The sequence below is a fragment of the Pongo abelii genome, chromosome 5, assembly GCF_028885655.2.
Source record: "Pongo abelii isolate AG06213 chromosome 5, NHGRI_mPonAbe1-v2.0_pri, whole genome shotgun sequence".
Taxonomy (NCBI): domain Eukaryota; kingdom Metazoa; phylum Chordata; class Mammalia; order Primates; family Hominidae; genus Pongo; species Pongo abelii.
The window spans coordinates 12,923,328-12,945,904 of record NC_071990.2 but is presented as its reverse complement, the minus strand read 5'-3'; the positions used below and the strand labels follow the sequence as shown (position 1 = coordinate 12,945,904).

The following is a 22,577-nucleotide window of genomic DNA, read 5'->3' as shown; positions in this document are numbered from 1 at the left end:
AAGCAGGTGTGCGTGTCAGGCATGGAGATGAGCTTCAGGCCGGCCAGTAGCTAAGGCTTTCAATGTAAAATCTGCTGCCTAAAACTTTTCCATGACCTCCAGCGGCCCTGCAGAGCCTGTTCGGTGAGCTGCTCGGGAACCGCCTGGAGGCTCGCGCGAATGCACAGCCACACAGGGGCGTCCACAGCTGCAGAGGCTTCTGCCTGATCCGCGCCGGCGGTCCCTCGCTCTGGGCTCCTCCTGTCCAGAGTCGCTGGCAGCCCGGCACCCCTTCACTGCTCTGCTTCAGATTGGATTGCGGGAACTCTGGCTCGCACACGCCCAGGCTCACCTGGAAGATGCCGCTGCGCGCCCCCTCCCCCACCTCTCCACATTTTGGCCTTTGGGCATCATTCCAGCAGGGACCAGCAGCCGCACTCCAAAAATCACAGCCATGTTTTACTCTAAACAGGCGTCATTCAACAACTCCACAAGTCTCTAGGGCTCTGGGCGCCGCCGCCAAACCGCCTCTCCAAACTGATGCCACCCGAAGGAAGCCCATATCCATAACGCAGTCCAGCAAACCCTGTATCCCATCATAATACCAGGACGGGGCAACAGTTAAGAAGCCCATGGAAGGAAAAAGCAGGAGTCAGCGCTTTTGCCACCGACAAATCCCCTAAGCCTCGGCTTCCCAAATGAAAATCCCAGACTTGCTCTTTTAACTGTTTCAAAACCCTCATTTTGGGGACCATATACGTCAATGGGATGTGCAGGGTTGCGAGCCCGGGTTGGGCTGTGGGTGGCACTCTGCAAAGTGCCCGGCGGGCGGCTGTCATGTCTGGGTGGAGTGCGGATGTCCCCGCAGTTCTCCAGGCGACAGACGCCGGCGGTGCCCCCAAACTGAGACAGCCCGAGCCACCACCCCGCCTCCCGCGCTCGCCGCCGCCGCCCCGACGGGCCCCGGCACTCACCGTCCCGGGCGTCCTCCCCCCGGCTGCAGTTGCTGCAAATGTGTTTGATCTCCTTGCCTAGTTGACAGTGGATCACAAAGGACACGTTGTTGTTGTTGTTGGGGGCGGGCTCCTTCAGGGGCTTCAACCTCAGCAAATAAAAAGCTTTCTTTTTGGGTTTCTCGGCGCTCGCGCCTGGCACCGCGCCCTCCCTGCAGCGCGGCGAACGGAGCGCAAACCTCCCCGGCTTCGCTGAGCGCGTGGGCTCCGCCATCCGGCCCCCGGGCGCCCGGGGCCGGGCGCTGCTCCGGCCCCCGCGCGCTGCCACTCGCGCCCCTCGGCCTCGCCAGCATGCCCCCGCCCCGCCCGCGCCGGGCGCTCTACATAAGCACCGCCGCGGCGGGGCGGGTCGGGGAGGGCGCCGAAAGGGTCTTGACCTCGCCGACCTCGCTGCCCGAGCCAATCCGGATCCCGAAGCCGGAGGAGGGGGTAGGCAGGGCGCTGCTCGGTCCTACCTGAGAAGCTCCACTCCCACCTCTCTCGGCGTCTCACGTGCACATCCTCCTCCGGCAGCCCCACCCCTCCGGAAATCTCAGCAGCAGCTGCTGAGAGCCTGCTGGGTTTGCAGCTACCTTCACTCTCAAGAGCTCCAGGGCGGAACGCCAACCCCCTCCCCCTTTTCTTCACGCCTAAAGCTGCCGAATGAAAGCAAAATGTTTCACACGGAAAGCGCTGCGCTGGGAACCCTCGGGTGCAAGCGCCCCTCCAGGGCCACAGCAAATTACCCTCTCCGGCGGGTCCAACCCGTAGCCCTTGACTTTCACTGGAGCAGACAACCTGTTACAACATAATTGATGTTTTCACCTCCCATAGAAATTCTCCGACCCGAAGGAGATTGTTTAACGCCAGGGTCATTAAAAAGGAAAAGAAAACGCTGATTTTATCAAAACTCAGAAACAATTTGCGACTTTGGGATTGTCAGCTAATTTGGCCAAATAACTCTCCAGCTGTTTTAGCACAGTGACTAAGGCTTAGCAAAGCGAGTGACATCTACCAGGATTTCCAAAGGGAGAACAGGGTCTTTTCTTTAAAAAACAAAACAAAACAAAACAAAAAATTGTTTTTAGAGATGGGCTGTCACTCTATCGCTAGAGTGTCGTGGCACAATCACAATTCACTGCAGCCTCGAACTCCCGGGCCCAAGCGATCCTCCTGCCTCAGTTTCCTGAGTAGCTGGCATTGCAGGGAGAATGGTGCCTTTAACAAACCATGCAGAACAAATCAAAGCTCAATAACTTGTAATTATTATTCTTCAGCCATGGATTTGCCTTATTAAAATCATGCTATTTCTAATAAACCACCAATTCACACAACAATCCCAAGACTCAGATATCGCTAGTCCTATATCACCTTTTAGAGAACTAAGGCTTAGAGAAGCCCTATATCACAATCACCTTGTGTGCTTATTTTAAAAATAGGGATTACAGAGCCCCAAATCCAGATATTCTGGTTTAGTAGGTCAGTGCAGGGTCCAGGAATCTGTACCTTTAACAAGCTCCCCAGGTGACTTTGATGCAAAGCATAAATGGAGAAACAGGTGTTTATAGCCAGGTGTGTCTGCCCCCAAGCCTGTGTTCTTTCCACCCTACTGCATTTACTCTGAGTCACACCCTTGTCCTCTTTTCCAACCTACTGGAATAGTGTCAGTTAAAGAATGCACTGTCACTACCAGTTGTTTCTAGGAACTTCCTCAAAGCTTATTTCACAATTCCCTGTCACTGCCTCTTCCACAAAAGGCAGGTCTTTGCTAGTCTCTCCTCCAACTGGGTGAATTCTACACATACAGTTGCCTCACAGGTAACAGGGTCAACGATCCACTGAGGATATTAAATTACTGTATTACAATAGGCTTCTGATCACTCCAATTCTACCGCTCTATCATTTCTACTACTTCTCATCTGCAAATAGTCTGCACAAATCAGCACAATAAGAGCTTCATCTTCATTCTGGAGTTAGGAAAGTCAGGTGTCCAGCTGCCACTGCCTCCCCTAGAGGGGGATGGATGTAGAATGCAGGTCTCTGTAATTAGATCTCGATCCCTCTTGGTACCAACTGAGGGCTTCAGCAACCACCCCCCTTTTGCTGAATTACCAGCCAGGCCAACCACAGGTGAATCCACTATGTCTGCTCATGTCAGATTCGTGTCACTCGGTCCCTGGCTAATTATAAGCCTTATCTTAGAGATTACAAAGGACCTGTTTGTTATATTGATTGAGTGCACCAGGGAATTTACTGCATTGTGTTCTGAGCAAACATCTGTTATTCTCTTTTGTAATTCCTTGGGTCCCTTCTCCAAACTATCACCCCTTAACTCCCTTCTGAAAAGAGGAGGTTGTGTATTTACCAGCAAATTACATGTTTCCTTAAATGTGTATTTTAAATTGCATGCCTTTTCCGCCTTACTCTCTGCCCCACAGGTTAGAACAGTGGACCTGCAGAAACCCCATCTGACCTCATTAAAGCAACTAAGACTGAAGCAATCTTTTATTCCCTTGCAGAATACTAAAGGGCTCTGTATGTTTCTATCTTAATTGGCCAACGGGCATTGTGATTGTATCATACCAAACACTGACACAGCCACCAGCTTAGCCTCAAATATTAAAGGATGTGCCCTGGGCTGTAGGGGCCCTTTGTTCAAGTTAAGTGTATAAAAGGCATAAAGTTTACCTGGGAGAGTCATTTCTCTTGTTTGAGGATCCATCTTTCTGAACTGTCCTCCCTGAGTTTGCAGCCTCTGATGGTGCTGTGCAATATAGTATCTACTAGCAACATGTGGCTGTTTACATTTAAATGAATTAAAATTCAATAAAATTCAAATTCAGTTCCTCAGTTGCACTAACCACAATTCACATGCTCAATGGCCGCATGTGGCTAGTGGCTACTGCATTGGGTAAGGCAGATTATAGAATATTTCCATCACCATTGAAAGCTGTATGAGACCATGCTGTTCTTAGCAGATGTGTGCATTTTAGTGTCTCAGACTGAATTTGAGAATTATTAGTTTAAGTTTCAGAAGCTAAGAAGTGCCATCTCTTATTGTCACAACAGAAGGTGTGTGAGGGGCCCAGGAAGGAATATAGCTTAGTATGGGCAGCAGTTTGGAAGACGGCTGAATCTGGCAGCTTCCAGCACCACCTCCTTGCCTCAGCAGGCAGCAGGGCTGATGTGCACACTGTCCCGCTTTTCCTCTTGACCCTGCTCCATACCCTGAATGTTGCCTCAGTGAAGAATTACTACTGGTGTCCATTATTATTATTTCCTTGTAGCTTTTTTTTTTTTAACCAAGTTGATCTAAATGACGACGAGTTCCTGTGATTATGCTTAGTGTCACTTAGCTGTATGACAGTCTTCTTCCCATCCCTTATTCAGGATACATTTAACTTGCAGATCCCCTTCTGAAACTTGTTTGGTGCCCTAAGACCCCACTACCCAAAATATGACCCCAAGGACCAGCAGATCCCAGGTACCTGAGAGCTTGTTAGAAATGCAGCACTTCAAGCTCTTGCCCAGAATCTGCATTTTAACAAGACCTCCGGTGATTTGGATGCATATTGAGGTTTCAGATGCACACTCTAGAAATCAGCCTACCAGAGGAACACATATTTTCATTCCAAAGTAAGTCATGGATAGGACTCTTGATCTCGTGGAACTTGAAACTTAATGGGAAGGGCCGGGTGTGATGGCTCATGCCTGTAATCCCAGCACTTTGGGGCACTGAGGCTGGTGGATCACCTGAGCTCAGGAGTTTGAGACCAGCCTGGCCAACATGGTGAAACCCTGTGTCTACTAAAAATACAAAAATTAGCCGGGTGTGGTGGCGCGCACCTGTAATCCCAGCTACTCGAGAGGTTGAGGCAGGAGAATCGCTTGAACCCGGGAGGCAGATGTTGCAGTGAGCCGAGATCACGCCATTGCATTCCTGCCTGGGCAACAAGAGCAAAACACCGTCTCAAAAAGAAAAAATTAATGGGAAAGAGGGTGCACTCAATACAAGGACATATAAGAATAACAGAAGACAGCCAGCTGAAAACATGTGTGGAAGTTTGTAACCAAGAGTAGCCACAGAGATCTATGCATTTAACGTTGGGGGTGTGGGGTGGGGTGGGCCATGTTTAAAGGGAGTTCTGCAGTGATTATTGTGGAAGAGATGGTGTATATGCAGGAGGAGTCCCCCGGGAAAGTTGATCTGAAGCAGTAGGGGGCAGAGGGTGGTGGTGATGGTGGTGGTGGCAGTGTAGGGAGACTGCAAGCTCGCAGACTAGGAGTTCATGGGGTGGGGAGGTCAAGGATGGGCAGCCATTGGCCTGGCAGGGCCTGTTATAGCCAGCAAATGGAGTTTTCCAGAAGATCCCACCATTAGGGTGATGTGAGGGCAACTGCAGACCTTGAAATCCCCCAAGTCTGAATGTGAGAGGTAGTGTGTGATCTCCTGTGAACTGAGGCTTTGTTCTGCTTTCTGCTTGCCTATGCTCCTCCCCATTTTTAAAGCCCAGCTGTTATAAGACTTTAAAGAAACCTACAATCAAAATTAAGGGTAGAAATTTAAAAATGCTCACAAAAGTGCTTTAACTCTTATGGAAAAAGACACAGTAGAAATACAAAATATTAAGGTCAACACAGGGCAAAGCAATGGAAGTGTACTCAAATAGAAATTACTACTCATATTTAATGTAAGAAAAGATTTTTATAAAAATCTTCTTTTCCTCCCCCAGTATTTTTTCTTTGATTTGAACTCAAGCTATTCATTCAATTTCTGCCCTGCTTCTATGTCTCCTTTCGTGTTCCTATCCACCCTGCAGTGGGTTGAATGGTGTCCACCTCTCCCATTGATATGTCCCTGTCAAATCCCTGGAACACGTGAGTGTGACCTTATTTGGAAAAAGTGTCTTTGCAGGTTTAATTAAGTTAAGGATCTTGAGATGAGGAGATCATCCTAGATTCTCTGCATGGGTTCTAAATCCAGTGAGAAGTGCTTTTTATAAAAGGCATGCAGAGGAGAGACACAGACAGAGGAGGAGAAGACAATGTGAAGGTGGACTTGGAGATGGGAGTGACACCACTGCCACAGGAATGCCAACGGTCACCAGAAGCTGGAGGAAGGGGAGAACGGACTCTCCCCTAGAGCCTCTGAAGGGATCTTGGCCCACCTTGAACTTGAACTTCTGGTCTCCAGAACTGAGTGAGAGAATAAATATCTGTTGTTTTAAGCTGCTAACTTTGTGATAATTTGTTACACCATCCCTAGGAAACAATACACTCCCTAAACATCAACAATATGTGATATTCTTATTACAAGAATAGCATCTATTTTTTTCCAGGTTTGCTGTAAATGTGCAGTACGTTAAAACCAGAACTGCAAGCTCATCTACAAAGTGTAGATTAAGAACAAGGTTAAAAAGTACTTCTAAATGGTTCATGGACAGAATGGTGCAGCACTGCTGCTATGTGTGTGTGTGTGTGTGTGTGTGTTGTTGTTGTTGTTTTGGGGGTATTTTTCGGTTTGAGTTTTTTGTTTGTTTTTTGCAAACGCTAGACTGGAAGTATGGAATGGAATGGAAGAGAAGACTGATTAAGAGGAGATATAGCTTCCAGGCTGTCTCATATTTGATATAATACATTTATGTTTCGAGCAAGGAGATGTGATCAGAGCTTGCTGTGAATGGCTACTGAAAATTCTTTAGGAAATTTAGGGGTATGTTAGTGGAGGTCATATTCAGGGCCTGAGCAATGGTCCAGCTGGATGAATTGTTTATGGCTGGCATCTGTTCTAATAGATTGAATATTCTGACTCTTGCACGTCTAGTTATACCTTGAATGTCACTCCTGCATATGATTGACAAGCAAGTGAGGCTTTTCTACCACAGTGTTTTTCTGCCAACTGTGTTTTGAAGCCTAAAGCAAAAGTTCCTTTGGCTTTAGCTTTTCCCTTATTATCTCTTGATCAAATCTGGCAGACTTTTGATATAAGCTCCAGGGAGAGGTTAGTGGACAAGGAGTTTACAGAAACAATTCCGTAAAACAATCTAGTTGAAACATCTAAATGTGTGAGCAGTTTTTTTTTGTGTTTTGTGGGGTTTTGTTTTTTATTTTTTATTTGTTTATTTTAGCTGAGGGTTGTTTCCCTAAAACTTTGAATGGAAAGTAGTTTTACTTCTAGGCTTGTGATAATTATGCTTACTAAGGGGATTGCTCTGTGAAAATTATTCTGTGAACACTTAGCAGATAGCAACATGATGAGAAGGAAGATTGGAATCATTTTAGATAAAACAGGTGGAGAAAGAGGTGATTGAAGGAGAACTATCCAGAATATGATTCCTGTAGTTTTTTGATTACAGCATTATTTTGCAAGACTGCTTTCTCTTTCTGCATTACCATTGATGAGAAGAGGGCTGGGGTAGTTTACCTCTTAAGTTAAAAAAAAAAAAAAAAAAAAGGATCTCCAAAATAGGCTGTGTTTTCAAAGTGAATATCATTGTTGTGGACATGACAGAAAGAAGATCAGGTCTGGTGGAAATTTTTCTGCAAAGTCTTGTAACATTAAGCATTTCTAAAACCTGTATTGCTAATATCCAAGGAAGACTCTTATTCTAAGTTAAAAAAATTTAGGATCAGGTATTGCTGCTCATGTCTGGGGATAAATAGGGGATAGATTAGGTAGAGGCTGAAAATTATCAGAGATTAGTGAGACTTCTAGTTGTTCCAAAGTATTCAGTTTCTTTACATTTTGTTCCAAACTATAAATCCCATTCTAAATGAGATTTATAGACTGATAAACATAGCCTTATGTTTTCTTTTTAAAATCATTCTTCTTTTTGGCAGATTTAGACATTTCTAGATATTTGTCTTATAGACATAAAAGTACCAGAACATAAAGGTGCTATTAAGTGTGTTTACATTACAATAAAATAAAATAAACCAGCGGGGAAGTCCAGCAATAAAGGAATGACTGCATAAATTGTGGTATATTTATAGCATGATGCCACTAAAAAGAATGAGTCAGACCTGAATAAGTGGACCTGGAAGGATTTCCACAATATATTGTTAAATGAGAAAATTAAAGTTCACAAAACTGACTATAATATGATCTCATTTTTGTGAAACAAATATTGTAGACATTACTAGTGCTCTCCAAATATTTCTAACTTGCTGTCTTCAGGCACATGGTAGGATTGCAGTTGGCACAGCCAGAACCCTTTGTGAGTGGGGCCATTCTGACCTATAAAAGATAACTGAAGTTCAAGATAGCAGCTACGGCTTCCCTTTGGGTTGTGAAGTGACGCAGTGATGAGCTCAGCCTATCTAACGACCCACAGCAGTCCTGCACTATGAGATACGAACTTGTGTTGTGTCATGCTGCTGAAATTTGGGAGTTGTTTTCACTGCCACACAATCTAGCCTATCGAGACTAATAAAACAATGAGAAGTGTGTGTGTGTGTATCATATATCACCTTATTTAATATAAGTTGTGTATGTATCACCTTATTTAATATAAGTTGTGTATATATCACCTTATTTAATATAAGGTGTGCATGTGTCACCTTATTTAAACATCATACTAACATCATAAGATAGAAGTAGTATTTCCATTTTTTATACTTCACAAAACAGAAGTTCGGTGAGATTAAATGAATTTCCCAGGTCACACAATTAGCATTTGGCCAAGTAGAACTCTGAGTCAAAATGAGTTTATGGCAAAGCTCACCTTTCTGTCTCTAAACATTCCACTGACATTCAGAAAGCGGCTAGGTAGTTTTTCTTCAGAGGACCCTCAGCACTATTTTAGGATAGAGCATATGGCATCATAAAACACAACCAAGAAAGGTTATCGGACTACAGGCACAGGACACAGAAACCTTGGCTGCCATGCCGAGCATCGCTGCTGGTAGTAAATAGAACAGGGATAAAAATAGGATGCATAGGTTCTTATCTATCATCTATATTGGCAGATCCTGCTCTTTTAATCTTTAAAACACACTGCAGTTGTGTACTGGCCGATGTGATCCTTTTAGGGCTGGGATTGTATCTACATTGTGGTGAGTCCCTCAGGGCTGTTTAACAAAAGCTCACCATCAGCTAATGATAATTGGCCTTTAGGACAGAATCCTAATTGTTTGTACTGAGCAGGTGCTGGAACAAGGTAATAGGATAATGTAACACTGGTGAGAAATGGAGAGTGGAGTGGCCCTTTTTCCAAGTGTGAGAACTTTAGTTACACATGCAACATAATTGTGGGGGGTGGGGTGGGGCAGGGAGTTGTAGGTAGTCAGCTCTGGGAAGATTTTAAGTGGATGTCACTGGTGTATTAAAGTGAGACATACAATTGATTTCTTCCATGGAAAATATGACGTCTAATTCACCAAGGAAAGCAATGGAATATGCTCTAAGACTTGTGAAGTGAATGATCAAAGGAACACCTCTACTTCTAACAAGGCAGGTTGTATTTTGATTCCAGCACTCCAGGGTCCTGTGATCCCTGAGCTTTCAAACCAATTTTTTACAGTACAGAAGCCATGCTGAAGAGAAAGGATATTTATATTTATACATTATATTTCAATAGAGCTCTTCCTCCGTGATACATATTATACCCACACAAGTTAATATAACAGTTTGTAGCCATTTTACTTGTAAAAGCAATGTTGTCTGCAAGAATCAAAGGGTAAATCAAAAACTAAGAGGAGTCTAAAGGGAGCTCATATAAAGGGAGCTTAAGGGTAGGATAGCAATATATGCATGTTGTATGTATGTTGTATAGATGCACGTGGATATATATAGAGAGATATATACTGTATGTATAGAGACAGTATATGTCTATACTCTATATAGTCTATATACTCCATACTCCAGTGATCAATGCATTCTTCGGTTGGTAAAATGAGGGCATTGGACTAGTAGAAGATTGCTAAGGGCTTTCCAAAAATGTAATTCTTTTACTGTAATAGATGCTAAATTGCAACTGGAAGATTATCTTGGGGAAGAAAGAAACATAAATAACCTTGTTGGAAAAGGAAAAATGACACTCTAGATTGAAGTGAGAGCTTGCCGTGAGCATTTACCTTTCTAAGATATCAAATGGTGACCTGCAGCCAAGACAGGCTTAATCTTCCTCTATAGCTGCATCTTCCACCACCTTTGTTTTTCTCTCCTTCCTTCCTTCCTCCCTCCTCCTGTTCCTTCCTTCCTTTCCTCTTTCCTTCCTGCCTTTCTTCCCTCTCTTCTCTTTCTCCCCTTCCCCCTCTCTCTTTGTCTATCTCTCCCCTACTTTTTTTTTTTTGGAGACTCAGTCGCTGAGGCTGGAGTGCAGTGGTGCAATCTTGGCTCACTGCATCCTGGACCTCCTGAGCTCGAGACATCCTCTCACCTCAGCCTCCTGTGTAGCTGGGACCACAGATGTGCACCACCACACCTAGCTAAGTTTTAAATTTTTTATAGAGACGGGTCTCACGATGTTGCCCAGGCTAGTCTTGAACTCCTGGGCTCAAGGGATCCTCTGGCCTTGGCCTCCCAAAGTGCTGGGATTCCAGGTGTGAGCCACAGCACAGGACCATCCGGCGCCTTTGGTACCTGCCACCGCTTCAAGCTTAGCTGCTCCAGATGACTTACAGTTCCTCAACAACACCATGCCTTGTCGTGGATTCCCACATGCCCTTTCTTCATATCTTTCTGGAGCCTCTTTCTTGTTCTTCTGATCATAGCAGTGAGAGTGCCATTTTGGAAGACACCTGCAGCACACCCTGACCGACAGAGTTCCCTGCTCAGTCCTTGTGCCACCTTGGAACGTACTACTAACTGAACATTTATTGTAACATCCTGTAAGTATTTAAGTTTTTCTTCATGAAATATTTCAAATACAAGACAAAAAATGATGAATATAATACTCTCCACCTGGGCATTATTTAGGTTTAGAAATGTTAACACTGTGTCCTAGCTGCTTTAGTGTTTCAAAAATAATGTAAAGGAATACAAATTACAGATATAGCCAAACATCATGGATGCTCCCTTTTCCCACACCTTTTCCTGGAGGCGACTACTACCCTGAAGTTAATGTTTGTGTGTCCTGTTGTACTTTCACCTTATATTAATGCAAGCATTAATATAAAATATTGCTTCATAAGCTTCCAATGTCCATACATGGTATCACACTTTAAGAATCATTTGTAACATTCTATATTTAATTCAACACTATGTTTTTGTTTTTTGTTTTCTGAGACAGAGTGTCGCCCTGTCACCTAGGCTGGAGTGCAGTGGCGCGATCTCAGCTCTCTGCAACCTCTGCCTCCCTGGTTCAAGCAATTCTCTGTCTCAGCCTCCTGAGTAGCTGGGATTACAGGGGCCCACCACCACGCAGGGCTAATTTTTGTATTTTGTTAGTAGAGACAGGGTTTCACCATCTTGGCCAGGCTGGTCTTGAACTCCTGATCTTGTGATCCACCCACCTTGGCCTCCCAAAGTGCTGGGATTACAGGCGTGAGCCACCGCGCCCGGCCTCAACGTATTTTAAGATTATTGCATGTTGGTTCATGTAAATCTAGTTCATTCATATTTCCTGTTGCATTAGTATTCCAACAGATGATTATATCACAAGATTCTTCAACCCTTACAGAGGGTTATTTAGTTGGCATGTAAATTTTTAGCAATGACAATCCTCCAGTGAGCATCCTAATCAATTCTCTTTTGTACCCTTGTGCAAAGGTTTCTCTAAAGAATATAAGTAGAACTGCTGTGTCATGGGGTATGCGCAACTTTACCTTAACTAGATGTTGACAGATAGCTCTTAAAGTGATGGTAACAATTACCCTCTCATCAGCAGTGTATGAAAGTTTCTCTTTCCACTTCATCATTACTTGGTATTACCATTATTTCATTTGGGTTTTCAGAATGCTGGGTGATTTAATTGCTATATCTTGATTACCTTTTAGGTATTCAGGTTTCTGTGTCTACAAATTACTTGCTCATATTTTGTCCACTTGTTTATTGAGTTTTTTTTTTCTCATTGATTTATATAGACTCTTTTTTCTTCTAGTATAACCATTGTTTTTGGCTTTATGTGTAGTACCAGTCTTTCAGTCATAATTTTGTTTGTGAATCCTTTGTCATATAGATTTTTTTTAAAGTTAAACTTATCAGTTGTTGACTCGATGTTTTGTGCTGTCTTGGGACTTTTACTTTTTCTTTTCTTTTCTTTTTTTTTTTTGACCAGGTCTTGCTCTGTCGCCCAGGCCAGAGTGCAGTGGCAATATCATAGCTCATGGCAGCCCTGAACTCCAGGGTTCAGACAATCCTCTTGCCTCAGCCTCTTGAGTAAGTGGGGACCAGAGGTGTGCACCACCACGCCTGGCTAATTTTTCTTTAAGTAGAGATGAGATCTCACTATGTTGTCCAGGCTGGTCTCTAACTCCTGAGCTCAAGGGATTCTTCTGCCTCAGCCTCCCAAAGTGCTGAGATTACAGGCATGAGCCACTGTGCCTAGCCTATTTTTGGACTTTTAAATAAATTCTTTTCTATGATGAGGTTATGCAGTCTTCACCTATATTCTCTTTTTAAAGTTTCAGTGCTTTGCTTTACATATTTAGGTTGTTAATCCATCTGGAATTTGTTTTTATATATGATGTGAGCCAGGAAGCCAATTTATTTTTTACAATATGGAGAATAATTTTTTTTTCCTGAGTACTGCATATTGCATAGTTGATTTTTCCTATACTGATTTATAAAGCTACTTTTGTGATGTACCAATGGACTGAGTTATACTGAATATTTTAAATATATTTTTATGTATAAGTCCTGGTGTTCTTTGCACACTAAGGTAACTGTAGTTAATAATCATGTGTTGTATATTTCTTTTTTTCTTTTTTTTTTGAGATGGAGTCTGGCTCTGTCGCCCAGGCTGGAGTGCAGTGGCGCGATCTCGGCTCACTGCAAGCTCTGCCTCCCGGGTTCACGCCATTCTCCTGCCTCAGCCTCCTGAGTAGCTGGGGGACTACAGGCGCCCGCCACCATGCCTGGCTAATTTTTCTATTTTTAGTAGAGACAGGGTTTCACCTTGTTAGCCAGGATGGTCTCCATCTCCTGACCTTGTGATCCGCCCACCTCGGCCTCTCGAAGTGCTGAGATTGCAGGCGTGAGCCACCGTTCCCGGCCAATGTGTTGTATATTTCAAAATAGCTAGAAGAGAGGATTTTGAATATTCTCGACACAAAAAGTGATAAATGTTTGAGGTGATGGATATGCTAACTATCCTGATTTAATCATCACGCAATGTATAAATGTATTGAAACATCTCATTTGTACCCCATAAATATATGCTATGATTATGTGTCAATTAAAAATAGAATAAAACTTGAATAAATAGCAGGCAGAAGAATAAAAAGAGTCTTTTTTCCCCATCCCCCATATATTTATTTATATATAAATATATACTATATATTTACTTATATATAAATATATACTATATATTTACTTATATATAAATATATAGTATATATTTACTTATATGTAAATATATAGTATATATTTACTTATATATAAATATATACTATATATTTACTTATATATAAATATATACTATATATTTACTTTAAATATATATTTACTTATATATAATACAGATTTACTTATACATAAAATATATTTACTTATATATAAATATATAATATACATTTACTTATATATAGATTTACTTATATACTAATACATATTTACTTCTATATAAATATGTAATATATATTTATTATATAATAAATCATATATACATGTATTATAAGTTTATAATACTTTTATAATTTTTTTTTTGAGATGGAATTTCGCTCTTGTTGCCCAGGCTGGAGTGCAATGGTGGGCGATCTCAGCCCACTGCAATTTCCACCTCCCAGGTTCAAGCGATTCTCCTGCCTCAGCCTCCCGAGTAGCTGGGATTACAGGCATGCGCCACCACGCGTGGCTAATTTTGTGCTTTTGGTAGAGATGAGGTTTCTCCATGTTGGTCAGGCTGGTCTCAAACTCCTGACCTCACGTGATTTGCCTGCCTTGGCCTCCCAAAGTGCTGGGATTACAGGGGTGAGCCATCGCACCTGGCCACACATTTATAAATTTTAAAAATTTATCAAATAGTTTGCTGGCTTGGGTTAAAATATTATATTTAGCATTTCTGCATTTAATTTACGTTCATAAATTAGATTGATCTGTACGTTTTCTCTCTTATATGGTCCTTCTCCAGTTTTTAGATCAAGGGTTGTATCACTCTAATAAAAAGATTTGTTAAACATTCCTCCTCTTTCTATTGTCTTCAAAAGTTTATATAAAGTAGAGGTCACATATTTAGTCTCTGGAATAGCTTATATAAGTTAAGGGTAACCCTTCTTAAATGTTTATTAAAACTCATCAGCCTAATTGATTTTTACTGTAGATCTGATTTCTTCAGTGATTGTAGTGATTTATTTTCTATTGCTTCTTCAGTCAATATTGGTAGTTTATAGTTTATCTAGAAAATTTTCCATTTTATTTAAGTGTTCCAATTTACTTGCATGAAGTTGATCATATTTCCTTCAGTTATTTTAAAATTATCTGTTAACTGTGTCCTTCTAATAGTCTATGTTTGTGCCTTCTTTTGTTTTGTTTTTGATGGCTCTTGCCAGAGATTTGCCTATTTTATTAACATTTTCAAAACAAGAAACTTTTTGTTTTCTTTGATTTTTGAGTGTCCATTGTATCTTGGATTTTCTTTCCATGAATTTCACCTCTTATTTCTATAATTTCTTTTTTCAGTCTTTGGGATAGTGCTGCTGTATCTTTTCTTATTTATTGAGTTGACTGCGTGGCTAATTCACTTTAAATATTATCTATTTCCTTTTTTTTATTTTTTTATTTTTTTTTCTTTTATTATTATTATTATTATTATCATTATTATACTTTAGGTTTTATGGTACATGTGCACAATGTGCAGGTAAGTTACATATGTATACATGTGCCATGCTGGTGCGCTGCACCCACCAACTCGTCATCTAGCATTAGGTATATCTCCCAATGCTATCCCTCCCCCCTCCCCCCACCCCACAACCGTCCCCGAAGTCTGATGTTCCCCTTCCTGTGTCCATGTGTTCTCATTGTTCAATTCCCACCTATGAGTGAGAATATGCGGTGTTTGGTTTTTTGTTCTTGCGATAGTTTACTGAGAATGATGATTTCCAGTTTCATCCATGTCCCTACAAAGGACGTGAACTCATCATTTTTTATGGCTGCATAGTATTCCATGGTGTATATGTGCCACATTTTCTTAATCCAGTCTATCATTGTTGGACATTTGGGTTGGTTCCAAGTCTTTGCTATTGTGAATAATGCGGCAATAAACATACGCGTGCATGTGTCTTTATAGCAGCATGATTTATAGTCCTTTGGGTATATACCCAGTAATGGGATGGCTGGGTCGAATGGAATTTCTAGTTCTAGATCCCTGAGGAATCGCCACACTGACTTCCACAAGGGTTGAACTAGTTTACAGTCCCACCAACAGTGTAAAAGTGTTCCTATTTCTCCACATCCTCTCCAGCACCTGTTGTTTCCTGACTTTTTAATGATTGCCATTCTAACTGGTGTGAGATGGTATCTCATTGTGGTTTTGATTTGCATTTCTCTGATGGCCAGTGATGGTGAGCATTTTTTCATGTGTTTTTTGGCTGCATAAATGTCTTCTTTTGAGAAGTGTCTGTTCATGTCCTTCGCCCACTTTTTGATGGGGTTGTTTGTTTTTTTCTTGTAAATTTGTTGGAGTTCATTGTAGATTCTGGATATTAGCCCTTTGTCAGATGAGTAGGTTGCGAAAATTTTCTCCCATTTTGTAGGTTGCCTGTTCACTCTGATGGTAGTTTCCTTTGCCGTGCAGAAGCTCTTTAGTTTAATTAGATCCCATTTGTCAATTTTGGCTTTTGTTGCCATTGCTTTTGGTGTTTTAGACATGAAGTCCTTGCCCATGCCTATGTCCTGAATGGTAATGCCTAGGTTTTCTTCTAGGGTTTTTATGGTTTTAGGTCTAACATTTAAGTCTTTAATCCATCTTGAATTGATTTTTGTATAAGGTGTAAGGAAGGGATCCAGTTTCAGCTTTCTACATATGGCTAGCCAGTTTTCCCAGCACCATTTATTAAATAGGGAATCCTTTCCCCATTTCTTGTTTTTGTCAGGTTTGTCAAAGATCAGATACTTGTAGATATGTGGCATTATTTCTGACGGCTCTGTTCTGTTCCATTGATCTATATCTCTGTTTTGGTACCAGTACCATGCTGTTTTGGTTACTGTAGCCTTGTAGTATAGTTTGAAGTCAGGTAGCGTGATGCCTCCAGCTTTGTTCTTTTGGCTTAGGATTGACTTGGCGATGCGGGCTCTTTTTTGGTTCCATATGAACTTTAAAGTAGTTTTTTCCAATTCTGTGAAGAAAGTCATTGGTAGCTTGATGGGGATGGCATTGAATCTGTAAATTACCTTGGGAAGGATGGCCATTTTCATGATATTGATTCTTCCTACCCATGAGCATGGAATGTTCTTCCATTTGTTTGTATCCTCTTTTATTTCCTTGAGCAGTGGTTTGTAGTTCTCCTTGAAGAGGTCTTTCACATCCCTTGTAAGTTGGATTCCTAGGTATTTTATTCTCTTTGAAGCAATTGTGAATGGGAGTTCACTCATGATTTGGCTCTCTGTTTGTCTGTTATTGATGTATAAGAATGCTTGTGATTTTTGCACATTGATTTTGTATCCTGAGACTTTGCTGAAGTTGCTTATCAGCTTAAGGAGATTTTGGGCTGAGACAATGGGGTTTTCTAGATATACTATCATGTCATCTGCAAACAGGGACAATTTGACTTCCTCTTTTCCTAATTGAATACCCTTGATTTCCTTCTCCTGCCTAATTGCCCTGGCCAGAACTTCCAACACTATGTTGAATAGAAGTGGCGAGAGAGGGCATCCCTGTCTTGTGCCAGTTTTCAAAGGGAATGCTTCCAGTTTTTGCCCATTCAGTACGATATTGGCTGTGGGTTTGTCATAAATAGCTCTTATTATTTTGAGATACGTCCCATCAATTCCTAATTTATTGAGAGTTTTTAGCATGAAGGGTTGTTGAATTTTGTCAAAGGCCTTTTCTGCATCTATTGAGATAATCATGTGGTTTTTGTCTTTGATTCTGTTTATATGCTGGATTACATTTACTGATTTGCGTATATTGAACCAGCCTTGCATCCCAGGGATGAAGCCCACTTGATCATGGTGGATAAGCTTTTTGATGTGCTGCTGGATTCTGTTTGCCAGTATCTTATTGAGGATTTTTGCATCAATGTTCATCAAGGATATTGGTCTAAAATTCTCTTTTTTTGTTGTGTCTCTGCCAGGCTTTGGTATCAGGATGATGCTGGCCTCATAAAATGAGTTAGGGAGGATTCCCTCTTTTTCTATTGATTGGAATAGTTTCAGAAGGAATGGTATCAGCTCCTCCTTGTACCTCTGGTAGAATTCGGCTGTGAACCCATCTGGTCCTGGACTTTTTTTGGTTGGTAAACTATTGATTATTGCCACAATTTCAGCTCCTGTTATTGGTCTATTCAGAGATTCAACTTCTTCCTGGTTTAGTCTTGGGAGGGTGTATGTGTTGAGGAATTTATCCATTTCTTCTAGATTTTCTAGTTTATTTGCATAGAGGTGTTTGTAATATTCTCTGATGGTAGTTTGTATTTCTGTGGGATCGGTGGTGATATCCCCTTTATCATTTTTTATTGCATCTATTTGATTCTTCTCTCTTTTTTTCTTTATTAATCTTGCTAGCGGTCTATCAATTTTGTTGATCCTTTCAAAAAACCAGCTCCTGGATTCATTTATTTTTTGAAGGGTTTTTTGTGTCTCTATTTCCTTCAGTTCTGCTCTGATTTTAGTTATTTCTTGCCTTCTGCTAGCTTTTGAATGTGTTTGCTCTTGCTTTTCTAGTTCTTTTAATTGTGATGTTAGGGTGTCAATTTTGGATCTTTCCTGCTTTCTCTTGTGGGCATTTAGTGCTGTAAATTTCCCTCTACACACTGCTTTGAATGCATCCCAGAGATTCTGGTATGTTGTGTCTTGGTTCTCGTTGGTTTCAAAGAACATCTTTATTTCTGCCTTCATTTCATTATTTACCCAGTAGTCATTCAGGAGCAGGTTGTTCAGTTTCCATGTAGTTGAGCGGTTTTGAGTGAGATTCTTAATCCTGAGTTCTAGCTTGATTGCACTGTGATCTGAGAGACAGTTTGTTACAATTTCTGTTCTTTTACATTTATTGAGGAGAGCTTTACTTCCAAGTATATGGTCAATTTTGGAATAGGTGTGGTGTGGTGGTGAAAAAAATGTATATTCTGTTGATTTGGGGTGGAGAGTTCTGTAGATGTCTATTAGGTCTGCTTGGTGCAGAGCTGAGTTCAATTCCTGGGTATCCTTGTTGACTTTCTGTCTCGTTGATCTGTCTAATGTTGACAGTGGGGTGTTAAAGTCTCCCATTATTAATGTGTGGGAGTCTAAGTCTCTTTGTAGGTCACTCAGGACTTGCTTTATGAATCTGGGTGCTCCTGTATTGGGTGCATATATATTTAGGATAGTTAGCTCTTCTTGTTGAATTAGTCCCTTTACCATTATGTAATGGCCTTCTTTGTCTCTTTTGATCTTTGTTGGTTTAAAGTCTGTTTTATCAGAGACTAGGATTGCAACCCCTGCCTTTTTTTGTTTTCCATTTGCTTGGTAGATCTTCCTCAATCCTTTTATTTTGAGCCTATGTGTGTCTCTGCACGTGAGATGGGTTTCCTGAATACAGCACACTGATGGGTCTTGAGTCTTTATCCAATTTGCCAGTCTGTGTCTTTTAATTGGAGCATTTAGTCCATTTACATTTAAAGTTAATATTGTTATGTGTGAATCTGATCCTGTCATTATGATGTTAGCTGGATATTTTTCTCGTTAGTTGATGCAGTCTCTTCCTAGTCTCGATGGTCTTTACATTTCGTTATGATTTTGCAGTGGCTGGTACCAGTTGTGCCTTTCCATGTTTAGCGCTTCCTTCAGGAGCTCTTTTAGGGCAGGCCTGGTGGTGACAAAATCTCTCAGCATTTGCTTGTCTGTAAAGTATTTTATTTCTCCTTCACTTATGAAGCTTAGTTTGGCAGGATATGAAATTCTGGGTTGAAAATTCTTTTCTTTAAGAATGTTGAATATTGGCCCCCACTCTCTTCTGGCTTGTAGGGTTTCTGCCGAGAGATCCGCTGTTAGTCTGATGGGCTTCCCTTTGATGGTAACCTGACCTTTCTCTCTGGCTGCCCTTAACATTTTTTCCTTCATTTCAACTTTGGTGAATCTGACAATTATGTGTCTTGGAGTTGCTGTTCTCGAGGAGTATCTTTGTGGCGTTCTCTGTATTTCCTGAATCTGAATGTTGGCCTGCCTTGCTAGATTGGGGAAGTTCTCCTGGATAATATCCTGCAGAGTGTTTTCCAACTTGTTTCCATTCTCCCCGTCACTTTCAGGTACACCAATCAGACGTAGATTTGGTCTTTTCACATAGTCCCACATTTCTTGGAGGCTTTGCTCGTTTCTTTTTATTCTTTTTTCTCTAAACTTCCCTTCTCGCTTCATTTCATTCATTTCATCTTCCAGGGCTGATACCCTTTCTTCCATTTGATCGCATCGGCTCCTGAGGCTTCTGCATTCTTCACGTAGTTCTCGAGCCTTGGTTTTCAGCTCCATCAGCTCCTTTAAGCACTTCTCTGTATTGGTTATTCTAGTTATACATTCCTCTAAATTTTTTTCAAAGTTTTCAACTTCTTTGCCTTTGGTTTGAATATCCTCCCGTAGCTCAGAGTAATTTGATTGTCTGAAGCCTTCTTCTCTCAGCTCGTCAAAGTCATTCTCCGTCCAGCTTTGTTCCGTTGCTGGTGAGGAACTGCGTTCCTTTGGAGGAGGAGAGGTAGTCTGGTTTTTAGAGTTTCCAGTTTTTCTGCTCTGTTTTTTCCCCATCTTTGTGGTTTTATCTACTTTTGGTCTTTGATGATGGTGATGTACAGATGGGTTTTTGGTGTGGATGTCCTTTCTGTTAGTTTTCCTTCTAACAGACAGAACCCTCAGCTGCAGGTCTGCTGGAGTACCTGGCCGGCCGTGTGAGGTGTCAGTCTGCCCCTGCTGGGGGGTGCCTCCCAGTTAGGCTGCTCGGGGGTCAGGGGTCAGGAACCCACTTGAGGAGGCAGTCAGCCGGTTCTCAGATCTCCAGCTGCGTGCTGGGAGAACCACTGCTCTCCTCACAGCTGTCAGACAGGGACATTTAAGTCTGCAGAGGTTACTGCTGTCTTTTTGTTTGTCTGTGCCCTGCCCCCAGAGGTGGAGCCTACAGAGGCAGGCAGGCCTCCTTGAGCTGTGGTGGGCTCCACCCAGTTCAAGCTTCCAGGCTGCTTTGTTTACCTAAGCGAGCCTGGGCAATGGCGGGCGCCCCTCCCCCAGCCTCGCTGCCAACTTGCTGTTTGATCTCAGACTGCTGTGTTAGCAATCAGCGAGACTCCGTGGGCGTAGGACCCTCTGAGCCAGGTGCGGGCTATACTCTCCTGGGGCACCGGTTCCTAAGCCCGTCGGAAAAGCACAGTATTCGGGTGGGAGTGGCCCGATTTTCCAGGTGCCGTCTGTCACCCCTGGAAGGGGAACTCCCTGACCCCTTGCGCTTCCCGAGTGAGGCAATGCCTCGCCCCTGCTTCAGCTGACGCACAGTGCGCTCACCCACTGACCTGCGCCCACTGTCTGGCACTCCCTAGTGAGATGAACACGGTACCTCAGATGGAAATGCAGAAATCACCCGTCTTCTGCGTGGCTCGCGCTGGGAGCTGTAGACCGGAGCTGTTCCTATTCGGCCATCTTGGCTCCTCTCCAATATTATCTATTTCCTAATGCAAGGCTACAGATTTCCCTCAAAGTACTATTTGCAAATCTCATGTATTTTGTAAGTAGTTTTAAATTATTGTTCAGTTCAAAATATTTCATATTTAGAAATGATTTACTTTTGATGTATGAATTTCTTAGGTATTTATTTAATTCCAAACATATGTTTTAAGCAATATCTTTGACATATATATAGCTTTATTGCATTTTAGAGAAAATACTTTGTATATTAATAGTTTGAGTTGTTCAAATCGCCACTAAAGTTACTAAGCTAACTAATATATAAGTTACTGTGAAAAATGTGTTTTAAAAAATATTCATTTATAATTTTGGATTAGTTTTCCCTTGTAATTTTAATCTTTTATGCATTTTATATTTGGAGGCTATTTTGTTAAATTTTTACATCTTCCTATGAAATATTACCTTTATCATTAAGTATTAAGGAAATCATTAAGTATTAATCATTTACCATTAAGTATTAATACATAATTATTTATCTATAATCATTTACCATTAAGTATTAATACATAATTAAGTATTAACGAGTATCATTAAGTAACAATTTTCCTTATCTTTAATAATGTTATTAGCTTTAAAATCTATTTTATTTAATAGTGATATTGGTATGCTAGTTTGGTTTACTTTCGGTTAATATTTGCCTATTGTTTCATTGGTGCATCATGTTTTTTTTTCTACTTTTAGCAGAGAAGTTTAATCTATTTATAGTTGTTGTGACTGATTTGTTTCATATTATTTTGGTTTTCCATTTGTCTTTGCACCTCTTGATCTCTGACTGATGGGGTTTTCTTTATTCTTTCTTTTCCTTTCCTCTAATTTGGAAGTTATATATTTTGTTTCTGTTTTTTTTTTTTTTTAAATAGTTGTCATTACAACTTTAACATATTCTTATGTTTCTGGCCAGTATATCCTGAACAAGCCCAGAATGCTGAAATCTGATCACCCCTCTCTGTTACTTAGGTTTGCTTTCAATTCTACCTTGTCTGTAATCCCACTCCTTTAGAAAACATTCCATCATTGTTTTATGTTGTTTTACTTTTACAAACATATTTACCAACTTCACATCTGCTTCTTCAATGTCACTCCTTCCTTCTTGGTTCAATTTTCTTCTTTCTGAAGAGCAGGCAATTCCTTTGTTTAGTGAAGGTCTATGATTAACAAACTCAGACCCTGAGTTTACTAGCATGAATCTTTATATATTTTAATTATTATTATCTAATAAATGTATGTAAGTAGTTAAAAATTTAAATAGTACTAAAAGTAGTAGTCTCCTGTTCATCACTTCCCCAGACATAACAATTTCCAACTGTTTTTTCTTTCTGAGCTATTCCATATGGTATTTAGCTCTAAGTTTATAAATAGTATGCTTATAATACTCTCTTAATTCATTAATTTACAATACTATTTATTAACTGTATATTATAGTAGCAGACTGAGCTCTCTTAAGCCTTCCCATTCCCCTTTTCCTCCTCCATTTTTATATCATGTTGTGTAAAATATTCAATTTTTACATACCTCAATTTTGTTAAAAATGGTTCTTTGGAATTCTATGATTACACTTCCTATTTTAAACAACTTTTCAGTTTTCCTGGAGTTAGTAATCACTTAATTTTTTTCCTGAGTCTTCTTTGAACTGATCTCTAATTTTTTCC

The 22,577-nt window shown here is 41.1% G+C and overlaps 1 protein-coding gene across 2 annotated transcripts in view; it reads right to left on the bottom strand.

Moving 5' to 3' along the window:
* Positions 1-22,577, bottom strand: part of PHACTR1 (phosphatase and actin regulator 1) — a 571,703-nt gene that overhangs the window by 270,951 nt on the left and 278,175 nt on the right. The window contains exon 1 of one of the 2 annotated variants that reach the window (XM_054557204.2): positions 954-1,540. The exons of the other annotated variant lie outside the window; for it this stretch is intronic. Within the exon in view, the coding sequence (XP_054413179.1) occupies positions 954-1,206 (253 nt within the window). The 5' untranslated portion in view covers positions 1,207-1,540. Of the gene's footprint in view, positions 1-953; positions 1,541-22,577 lie in introns of those variants that run through there. 2 annotated transcript variants of the gene reach the window in all.